Here is a 12,085-nt window from a genome sequence, read left to right as displayed (position 1 = left end):
AAAAAAAAAAAAAAAAAAAAAGGCAGTAACTGATTAAATCAGAGTAACATATTTATTGATTCAAAGTGCAAATATTTTCTGAACATCTTCTATGTGTAGGCATTTTGGCAGGTTGTAGAAATAGGCCCTTACATGGAAATGGTTCCTGCCCTTCCATAGCTCATAGTCTAGTTAGGGAGACAGGCATTAAAGGAATATTCATTCTCCCAAAAAACTGATAAATTATAGGAGGGAAAATAATGTGCGTTATGGAAGCCTGTAAATGTGGTACCAGATTCAAGGTGGAGTAGGGATTATGCTATTTTGCAGTGATCTATTTATAGATATTTACAGATATAAATCCATTTACCAATATAAACAGATTTCTTTTTCTTTTTTTTGAGAGAGGTTCTTGCTCTGTTGCCCAGGCTAGAGTGCAGTGGCATGATCATAGCTTACTGTAACCTTGAACTCCTGGGCTCAAGCAATCCTCCTCCATCAGCCTTCAGGGTAGCTAGGACTACAGGGTGTAGGCCACCAAACCCTGCTATTTTTTTAATCTCTTGTGTAGAGATGGGGTCTCCAGTCAGCTCTGTTGCCCAGGCTGGTCTAGAACTCCTGGCCTCAAGGGATCCTCCCACTTTGGTCTCCCAAAGCCTTGGGATTACAGGCATGCGCCACTGCATCTGGCCTAAACAGATACTTATTGAGTACCCACTACACTGAATAAGCACACAATGTGAATTACTTCTAATCCCAGCTAGCCGGGGCAACATAGGGAGACCTACTCTCTACAAAAAATTTAAAGAATTAACTGGGTGTGGTGCTGTGCATCTGTAATCCTAGTCATTCTGGAGGCTGAGGTGGGAGGATGGTTTGAGCCCAAGAGTTTGAGATTGTAGTGATCACCCCACTGCACTCGGGACTGGACATCAGAGTGAGATCCTGTCTCTAAAAAAACTTTTTAAAGTGAATTATTTCTAATTCTTACAACATTTATGTGTAGAAGCATTATTACTAGCTCCCTTTTACAAATGATGTAACTGAATCATGAATAACATCACACACAGCAAGTGTGATTCACACCCAATTCTGACTTTATAGCCTGTGCTCTTTAATTCTGAGATTACAGCAAAACCAAACCGTGGCTCCAGCCTGTCTCCAATCATTTACTCTCTTCTTACTCTTACTTTATCCTACACTCTAAATCTTGCTCATTTTGAAAGGCAAACTCAACTATAGAAACTCTTTTAATACAATTCTTGGAATGTTTTAAAGTTGTAGAGATCAGTTTGTCAGCAAATTCTGAAATAATCTGAGTTTTCTTGACCGAGCAAGAGAGTCACATACAATTGCGTGTTGTTTATGGAGTTAGTGATGAAGTTGCCATTCTTGAGGACCCACTAAATGCCAGGCAGAGGATAAATTATAGTGAAGGAAACAGACATGATTCTCACTCTCATGGAGTTGACAGTCAGACATTAAACAAATATATAAAAATACAACTGTGTAAAGGTGTAGAAGACTGAGCCAGGTGAGGAAAACATAAAAGACCTAAATCAGATTGGAGGTAGGGGATCAGAGAATTCTACCAAAAAACACACACACAAAGTGTTTTGTATCCTAGGATGCAAGGTGCTAAACCCTCCAAAAGACCCCACAAAGATGCAGCCGCTGTGGCGATAAGATCTTGGTGCCCCATTATCAAGGGGTGGTGCGACTTTGTCCCATTCTGGGGTGGGGTGGGGTGACCGCCAGCTTTATCCTACATTGTTGTAGCGTAAGGCGAGTTTTCATCACTCGAAGTTTCTGATTTTTTTCCCCTAGTGCCTTCTTTCCCAGGGTCTTTCTGCCAGATCTTCCGCTCGGCTGTGACAGCCTCCTGTCACATCAGTACCGTTGGAGCTGGATTGTTTTTTTCTCCTTGTGCCCCGCGAGCCTATAACTTCACGGAGGCAGCTCCTTGGATGGCTTATGGCCCCGCCATTTCATTCGGTCACACAGTCCATTCCTGTCTGGCCGGCGGCAGGTGGGTTGGGGGTGCGCGGGCGGGCGTCCGAGAGCGCCCGGTGCTCCTCTCCCCTCCGCGGCCGCCGGATCCGCGCGAGCGCTCGACTCGCGTTCTGGGCTGTTTGCGCCTGAAGCGCGCCGCGGGCCCGCGCTCGCTCCCGCCTGTCTTCACGTCCGCGGAGGCACGGACAGCGCGCGCCGCCTCACGCTACTCCGCAGGCCGCCAGCGTCTGCCCTCGCGGCGCGCGCCCGGGCCCGGCCCAGGTTCCCCACTCGGGCCGACGGGCTCGCGGGTTCTCTCGCCCCGCCCCCCTCGGCGCCGCCGCTGGGCGCTTGCGCGGGGCGCGTGGCCGTGGCCGGGGTCTCCACCGCAGCCCGAGCCGCTGCCGCCGCCTCAGTCAGTGAGTCAGTCCCCAGCAATGGCGGACGGAGGTGAGCAAGAGGAGCTGCTCTCCCCGTCACCAGTCTCTCCGGCCAAGCGGCTGTGTTCGTGGCCCAGCCCGCAGGCTCACCACCCTCGCGGTTCACCCGGGGCAGCCGGCGGAGGGGCAGGGGGCGTCGGCAGCAGCTGCCTGGTCCTCGGGGCCCGCCCCCACCTGCAGCCGGAGTCCTTACTGGACTGCGCCGCCAAGACGGTGGCGGAAAAGTGGGCGTACGAACGGGTGGAGGAGCGCTTCGAGCGGATCCCGGAGCCCGTGCAGCGCCGCATCGTCTACTGGTCCTTCCCGCGGAATGAGCGGGAGATCTGCATGTACTCTAGCTTCCAGTACCGGGGCGGCCCCGGCGCCAGCGCGGCTGGCGGCGCCGCGGGGGCTTCACCGGCCGAGGAGGGGCCGCCGCCACCCCCCGGGGCCGCCGCTCCGGCCGGCTCCGCCCCCGGGGGCGTCGCGGCTGGGGCATCCACCGGGCTGGGCGCTGGGGCCGGCGCGGCCGGCTGCGGTGGCGAGGGGCTCCCTTTCCGCCGGGGCATCCGTCTGCTGGACAGCGGCTCCGTGGAGAACGTGCTGCAAGTCGGTAGGTGCTCGCCCGGGCGCTCTCGGGTGCTCAGCCTCCTCTTCCGCAGGTGCCTCTTTGCCTGAGCCCTGGGGCCGAGACCCCGCCTTCTGCCCAACTCCTGTACCCCTGCCGAAGGACGAACAAGTCACAAAAACTTTTTTCAACCTTTCACTCAGGTCCACCACTGCTCTTTTCCTCCACTGATCCTCTACCCCCATTTCTTTTTGTTTGAAGGGCGAATAGATCTCTCTTCTTCACTCTTTCTACTCCCCACACCAAGGCAAAGAGAATGGGGAGGTATGCCTTTTTGGATGTAATAATTTCACAAATGCATTGTCCCAATTTAAGTTTGGAGAGGGGAGGATTGTTAGTAAATCTGGAACAAGCGGTTTTAGAGGGAGCGTTTGAGGGACAGACTGTCAGAGGCAATCAATAGCCCTAGCCGATTAAGCCTCGATGAAATTAACTTTAACACTGGGAAAAGAGCCCCAACAAAATCCTGCATATTTCAGACAGTTTTAATTGTCTGCGTTAGGATTTTTCCCCTGGATCAGTGATGCTTGGGAATCTAGGCTGCGGACTAACAATAACCGAAGATGGAAATGTGACAGCTTCTCCTCCACACCCCCACCCAAGGAAAAAAAAAAAAAAAAAGCCATACAATCTGGAGTGGGGGTGGGGTCTCTTCCTTGTCAGACTGGGGTAAATCAAAAGCTGATCACGCTGGGTTTTTCAAAAGCTTCTCATTTAACAAGTCGTACTTGCTTTTATCTTTTTGTTATGGGAAAATATACAAGTGATTTCTTCCTTTACTCCTCCGGAGCTTCTAGTCAGTTTGTTAATCTTATTAAATATATAAATACAGTGCTTCTGATTTGTGGAATGGTTAAGGAGAAAGAGAAAAAAATGACATTGATTAACATTGACTTTGCTATGTGGAAAATTAAAACATGTGGAATTAATTTTCTATTTGGATTATTATAGCCTTCTGGAAGTACATATCTTTATGTACTTTATGTTAATCTAGATCTTGTTTTGTTGTACACTATATGCTCATATAAATCGAAGAAAATACTGATTTTTGAAAGGAGTTGGAGGGAGGTCGTTTTTAGAATTAAGCACAGAGAGACACAAACCCCAGACATCTAGCTCTCCAGGTAAAACCAACATATTTGAAAAATGTTTTTCTTTGAATCGTGCTGTTTGATATAAAGTAATCTGCTTCTGGTTATTGAGAATCATTGATTCCTGTGTTTCTAACCAAAACAACAGCATACCATAATTTATTTTGCAAATGTGAAATATAAATTTATCCTGTGCCAGAATATAGTGACAGTGGCTTGAGCAAGTTTTGTTTATTTGAAAGAGGTTAGTCCTTTGTTTATTTGTGTATATTTTTGAAAGAGTGACTTGAATAAACATGTAATTAAGGTGTACAGCTTTAATACTGAAACACTGAAAACATGAAAATAAATGCATTTTCCTATTAGTCTGTAAATTTTAATTTTTCTGAGTTTAGATCATTTAACTTTTAAGATTCTTGTTTCAAATATTTTAAATTGAAAAGGGTCAATTTAAGTGGTCGTTTTGTAGTAAGAGATGGATAAGGAAGAGTTTTCAAACTTGAGGGAGCAAATGAAAGAGAGGAAGAGTTTTAAAGAAGTGTCTATTTTTAAAGTAACTGAAGTGTCACGTTGCAAATGAAATCGGATATTTTTGTTAATCTAGATCATGTTTAAATCAGATATTTCCCCTTTATAATATGAAAGTTAATGTGGTTCTGGAGTTATAGGCTCTCATATTATAGTTTCAGGGATCTTGAGAAAAGACACATATAAACAAACATGTTTTGTGATTGCCTGTGGATTTCAAAGACGAAGACCGGTGAATAAAGTTATCCCTTTAAGTTTATACTACTTGAGAACCATGAGTTGTGTAATTTTTATTATTCTGACCTTAATTTAGGTTAGTAAGTATAGGAGAGAAGGATAGCCTGTTCTGCATCTTTTTGAGTTCTGTGTTTTGGTATGAACCACCTTTAATAGAGACATATCCCCCGTCTCCTAAACTTAAAATTATAAGTAAATTACTTAATCTAGAAAGTAAGCTTTCTAAAGTATTGCCAAGAGATGAGGAAGGAAGTGATTTGTATATACCAAGATAGTAATCGTGTTCTTCAGTTTATAAGTGCACTTCAAACTCAATATTACTAAGTGATGCTAATTAAGAATTCTACATATTTCCTTACTGTTTCTAAACAATAGAACCTCAGATTTGGGAAGTTACTGAAGGCCGATGCTTTAGGAAGAACAGAAAGTTGGGGTGCTTCTGTGACAACATCCTTTTAGGAAAAAGAGTCATAAGGAAATTTAATGAAAAAGGGAATTTAAATGAAAAAAGAAAGCACAAACAAAAAAGCCTTCAAGGCAAATAAATTAAAAACAAACAAAAACTTGTAGAAATAGTAGGTAGACTAAATTCTGTAATCTGGTAATAGAAAGTCATGAATTCCGGTTAAAAATTGGATACTTCAGATTTTAAATCAAAACTAAAACTTTTCCAGCTATGCTCAAAGGATACATTTCTTTTATGTAAGTACTGCATCAGAAGTGGTATTCCCTTTAAAAGGGGGAAATTGCAAGTTAGTCTCTTCATGGATGTCTGTAAGTTTGAAGCTATGTAAATAGACTTACAGTCTGATCTCAGTATTGTAAAGATAATAGAATTCATATGTTTCAGCGTCGGCATTTTTAACTTGTTTCAGAAGCCCATGGGTATAGTAGTAGTATAAACCTTGGGAAAATACTTATTCAGAAGTCTGCAGATGGCGTAAGAATAAGACAACTATAATTTACTAATGGTTGTAACATTTTGACCCTTTTGCTATCCACTGTATTTTAAATTGATTTCTTTGTGTTTGTTAAAACTTAAAGAAGCTTTGCTGTTTCTCAGGAAAATCTGAATTGATTGAAGGAAAAAAGCATTAACAATTTTTCTCACTTAAACACAGAAATATTCTAATTACTTGGATATTTAGTTTTAAAAATTGGGTAAAGGAATGCAGGGGCCTTCTGCACCTGGTACATCTGAGTTATATACATATTTATCCAGAAATTTTAAGTAGATTTTGACAGGTGACTTCAACAAAACCCCGCAGTTTTAGTCCACACATTTTAAAATAAGTACATGATTTATTCTTGAAGTCTTCTAGACTGGAACCAGAATGCTAAGTATTACCTTATGTGGAAGAGGTACAATTATAAAGTCAATAATGGAAATATAAAAAGTGGCCTATTTCAGGAAGTTATCTATAACTTAAACATCAAGTAGTAAGTTTTAAATTGTGTACACTTGTATATCATCAATAAACAGGTCTGTGAAATTTTTCTGTAGTACAACTTTTGTGAAATTTGTCAGTAACAAGTATTACGGTTGTTGATTTTTATATGTAATTTCCTTTAATCTATATTGTTTGGGGGATAAAAGATATCTACATTGAGAAAACTATAGCATCATATGTAAGTTAGAATGAATAAAATTATAATAAAATTTCATGTGGAGAAAAATGACTTTATTTATATTTAAGATATTCCATCACAGAAGGCAGCTGCATTCCTTTAAGCGGGTGTGCTTTTTAGCATAGAAATTTTTCAAGTTTTAAATCACATTATCTTCTTTTTTTTTGAGCAATGAGTTCTCTCCCTCCACCCTAACACATCACATATGCACACATTTTAATGTTCAATAAGTGCTTGTTGAATGACTGAATGTTAAGAATGGATTTCTCAGTGTTGTAAAACAGAGAGACATGAATTTTGAGAATGAGTGGTATTGGAATATATGGGGAACACTCCAGACTTGTGCATATAATAAACTGATAGCATTAAGTAGCATGAGTGTTACAACTTAGGTGAATCTTCTGTCTTTGACCATCTGTTTTGTGTGAAGAATGGTGATTTATCGATTTCTTCAAATGAAAGCTTTAAATGAATTTTTCTAAAGGTGACTTTCTCAAGGATACAGCTTTGGATTTTAAAGATGATGGATAAACTAAAGATAGTGAATTTTATTTTAGAGGTTATCTTTATTTTAGGAATTTTAAAAATATATTAATGAAAAGGCTGGAAATTTATGCCTATGGGAAACAATTTTATTTCTCTTGTTTCACTAATGGCAATTAAAAAACAAGACATTAACTGTCAGTAATCTATTATGATGAAGGTTATATGAATATATACATGTGTTAAAATGTATGGAACTATACACCAAAAAAGTCAAGTTTACTGTATGATACCATAGAAAATAAAATTTTAAAAAATCAGTGCATTAATATAATGTATAAGAGAAACATATACATGCTGTATTAGTTTCCTATGGCTGCTGTAACAAAGTATCACAAACTGAATTGGCTTAAAACCACAGAAATGTATTGTCTCAGAGTTCTGGAGGCTAGAAATCCAAAATCAAGGTGTTGGCAGTGCTATGCTCCTTCTGCAACCTACAGGGGAATCCCTTGTTGCCTCTTGCTAGCTCTGGTGGTTTGTTGGCTGTCTTTGGCATTCTTTGACTTGTAGCTGCAAAATTCCAGTGTCTGCTTTTGTGGTCATGTGGCATTCTCCCTGTGTGTGTCTGTTTTCACATAGCCTTCTTACAAGGACACCGGTCATATTGGATTAGGGGCTCACCCTACTTCAGTATGACCTTATCTCAACTAATCACATTTGCAACAACCCTATTTCCAAGGTCATATCATGAGGGACTGAGGTTATGTTCTGAGGTATTGGGGATTAGGACTTCAGCATATTTTTTTGGGGGGCGACATAATTCAGCCCTTAACAGCTTCTCATACTTGTTTCTTGTTGCATATCTGAGTTTCATGTGAATTTTAAACTTTATTACATTAAGTATGGCTTAAGTTAGGAAATCACCATATTAATTTTATTAGGTAAGCATTATTTAGACTTGCTTGATTCAATTTGCATGATTGATTATTTAATCTTAATACATGTGGAATGTTTTTGACAAATAAGTGGTTATTTAAAGGTTAAAATTATCATTCTTGATAAAAAATGATGACTGTGTGATATAGCACTCAGGGTATACATATATGAATGAATAGATTACTGTGGGTTTTTTTCACGCACACCATTTATAACTCAGCTTTAGAAATGGATAACCTTGAAAGCCTATGAACAGTGTTTTAATGTCTGTTTCCAAACCCTAAATTACTATGGTTTAGAATTAGTGTTTGGTATTAGAAATAGATAATAATTTATTCCAGATAACTTTTATGTGAATTTTTTTACCTTGTGGTTTATTTATAGGCTTATTTCTTTCTAATATGGGCAGCATGCTTCTTGGACACTTTTAGCCTATTATGGAGCTAGTAGACTAAGAAAATCATACTTATTTAAATATTAGCTGTAGTATTATGTGATTATATGCTAAATTACTCTGTGATAGTTTTTGTAATCATATATAGTCAACTGATTAATTTTTGGTTTTCAGTGTAATTGTTCTCCCCCTTAGGATATATAATGTGGTTTGTCCTAAGTTGATGCTCAGAAAATGTTTATTGAATGAATGAGTAAATTGTCATGTCATTTTTTATATTTGTGTAGTATGACATCTCTCTTAATTGCTTTATATGTGACTAAAGCCTAAAAGATATACTGGCATTTTGTGGCTCAATTTCTGGATGCTTCTGATTTTTAAAGCATTACATAGATAAAAATTATCCTTGAAGCTTATTATTAACTTGTTCTTGATTCATTCCTTGAATTAGCATTTAGTCACTTATTATGTGTAAGGCTCAGTAAATAATTGTTTACCTGTTTTTGGTGGAAGTCTTTCTGTAATACTTTGCATTTTCCTATCTTAGAATGCAAAGTTAGGTTGGGCATCAAAGCCTAAACTTCTAAGGACTACATTACGTTGCCTTCCTTATGTAGGGAGGAAGTTATAAACTGAGTGAATATTTGACTCTGAGAGTTTCTGAAACCGGTTTTTGAAAAGTTCCTTGCATACGTGTTTTTTGATCATTTGCCTGTTCTTTATAATGGAGTGATGAATGTGGTATTTAGGGGAGTATAACATAGTTACCTTCTTTAAAAGTAGACTGTTGAGGCCAGGCGTGGTAGCTCACTCCCAGCACTTTGGGAGGCTGAAGCGGGTGGATCACGAGTTCAGGAGATCAAGATCATCCTGGCCAACATGGGGAAACCCTGTCTCTACTAAAAATACAAAAATATTAGCCAAGCGTGGTGGCGTACGCCTGTAGTCCCAGCTACTCCGGAGTCTGAGGCAGGAAAATTGCTGGAACCCAGGAGGCAGAGGTTGCAGTGAGCCAAGATCGTGTCACTGCACTCTAGCCTGGGCGACAGAGTGAGACTCTGCCTCAAAAAAAAAAAAAAAGACTACTGAAGCAAAAGCTGAAGTACCCTTCTGCCTAGTGGTTTTCTTGCCTTCACAACAGTTGTTTGTATACTTTGTATAATTTAGTCCTTAGAGAAATACAAATTAAAATTCAAGGAAATACCTACATTACACACACACTAAAATGGTTAAAGAAAAAAAAAGACTGTACCAAGAGCTGACAAGTATATGGAGTAACTGGAACTCTCATACATTGCTGGTATGTAAAGTATGGTATGAATGCAAAATGGTGCAGCTACATGGAAAACAATGTCCTATTGTAGCTAATCATATACTTAAACAAAAGATTCAGCAATCCTACTCTTAGGTATTTACCTGAGAGAAATGAAAACATATAAGGGGATTTCAAAAGCTCATGGAAAAATGGAATTAAAGGATAAAAATTAGAAGTATAAACTTTATTTTTCAACATAAACTCCATCAAGTTCAAGAACTTTTATAAGTAATGATACAAGCCACTTAGCTCATCCCTAAAGAAATGACGGTCCTAGGAATTCAGCCATGTCAATGCAGTCTTTTTTACATTATTGACTGAAGAAAAATTGGTGCCTTCTGAAGATTTTTTTAAAGATTAGGGAACAAAAAGAAGTCAGAAGGAGCCAAATCAGGACTGTAAGGTGGATGCCTAATGATTTCTCATCAAAACTCTCATAGAATTGCCCTTGTTTGATGAGAGGAATAAGCAGGAACATTGTTGTGGTGGAGAAAAACTCTGGTAAAGCTTTCCTGGGCATTTTTCTGCTAATGCTTTGGCTAACTTTCTGAAAACACTCACATAATAAATCAAATGTTACCATTCTTTGTCCCTCCAAAAGTCAGCAAGTAAAATGACTTGAATATCCTAAAAAACTGTTGCCATGACCTTTGCTCTTGATCAGTCTGGTCTTGCTTTGATTGGACCACTCCTGCCTCTTGGTAGCCGTTGCTTTAATTGTGCTTTGTCTTCAGGATCATACTGGTAAAGTCATGTTTCATCTCCTGTCACAGTTCTTCAATGAAATGCCTCAGGGTCTTGATCCTGCTTGTTTAGAATTTCCAGTGAAAGCCCTGCTCTTATTAGCTGATCTGGATGCAGTGGTTTTGGCACCTGTTAAGTGGAAGGTTTGTTCAACTTTAATTTCTCAGCAGAATTATGTAAGCTGTACAAATTGAGATGTCTATGGTATTGTCTGTTGTTTCTGCTGTTAATTGTCTGTCCTCCTTGATTAGAGCACAAACAAGATGAATGTTTTTCCTCACAAATTGATGTGGATGGTCTGCTGCTGCAGGCTTCATGTTCAGCATTGTCTCACCCTTTTAAAATAAGTTATCCATTTGTAAACTGCTGATTTCTTTGGGGGCATTGCCCATATACATTTTATAAAGCATCAGTGGTTTCACCATTCTTCCTCCCAAGCTTCACCATAAATTTGGTGTTTGTTCTTGCTTTAATTTTAGCAGAATTCATGTTTCTCTGATAGGGGCTCTTTTCAAACTTACGTCTTGTCCTTTTTTGTGCCTTAAACTAGATCCTATCCAGATATGTTATAGCAAGTTAGTATGAGTTTATTTCAGTGCAAAAAAAAAAAAAGTGAAATCCATGTGTAGTTTTTTTATAATACTCATTTTCCACAAACTTTTTGAAGACCCTCATATGTTCATATAAATACTTGTACTTGAATATTTGTAGTATGCAAGCGACAGCCTATTGGTTGTTTTGGGCAATGTGAATAGGCATAGTCAGCTATGAAAGTCCCAAAGTTAAGCAGAGGTGTGAGTTTTCCAGGAACTCAGATAAGTGTGTAACTTCTAGTCAGTAAATGGCTGTTTGGCTCTATTTTAAATGTAGGCCCAGTTAGCCACTCAGGATTCATCTTGAGGGATTGGCTCAGGTTCGTAGATGTGAGAAAACTTTTGGGTGATGGAAATGTTAATGACTGTAGTGGTTACATGACTATATTCATTTGTCAAAAGTTATTAAATTGTATGCTTAAATTGGCAAATTTTACTGAATGTAAATTCTACCTCAAAGATTTGATTTTAAAGAAAAGAATTGTGGGCTTCCGTCTTGGTTTCACATTAAAATCACCTGGGGAGATTAAAAAAAAAAAAAGGTACCTGAGACTCACTCCAAATTAATCACGTCAGAATCTGCTGAGAATTAGGACCAAATTTCAGAATTGTTAAAAAGCTCCCAGGTAATTTTATATGCAGCTAAGGTTCAGAAATGCCGTTGTAGAAAAATGATCACCTGGCCTGGCATGGTGGCTCACACCTGAAATCCCAGTGCTTTGGGAGGCGAGACAGGAGGATCACTTGAGCCCAGGGGTTTGAGACCAGCCTGGGCAGCATAGTGAGACCTCATCTTTAAAAAAAAATTAGCTGGGCGTAGTGGTGCTCACCTATAGTCCCGGCTACTTGGGAGGCTGAGATGGGAGGATCGCTTGAGCCCAAGAGGTTGAGGCTGCAGTAAGCCATGATGGCGTCACTGCTCTCCAGCCTAGGTGACAGAGTGAGACCCTATCTTTAAAAAAAAAAAAGGAAAAGAAAAATGAACACCTTTATTAGTATTATCATTGTTTCTGAACCTATTGTTGGCAGTCAAAACATTATGTAATTTTCATTCTACAAATGCTATGGACCATGTCAACTTTATTTTCTATTTATTGTTTCACCTATCTTTATT

General features: G+C 39.7%; 1 protein-coding gene across 1 annotated transcript in view; it reads left to right on the top strand.

Moving 5' to 3' along the window:
* The first annotated feature begins 2,137 nt into the window (after positions 1-2,137).
* Positions 2,138-12,085, top strand: part of ZSWIM5 (zinc finger SWIM-type containing 5) — a 196,757-nt gene continuing 186,809 nt past the window's right edge. Inside the window, exon 1 of the mRNA XM_025401944.1 lies at positions 2,138-3,003. Coding sequence (XP_025257729.1) covers positions 2,409-3,003 — 595 coding nt within the window. The 5' untranslated portion in view covers positions 2,138-2,408. The remainder of the gene's footprint in view (positions 3,004-12,085) is intronic.

The sequence above is a fragment of the Theropithecus gelada genome, chromosome 1 (assembly GCF_003255815.1).
Source record: "Theropithecus gelada isolate Dixy chromosome 1, Tgel_1.0, whole genome shotgun sequence".
NCBI classification, from domain to species: Eukaryota; Metazoa; Chordata; class Mammalia; order Primates; family Cercopithecidae; genus Theropithecus; species Theropithecus gelada.
The sequence above is the reverse complement of the archived record's forward strand: the minus strand, read 5'-3'. Positions and strand labels throughout refer to the sequence as shown.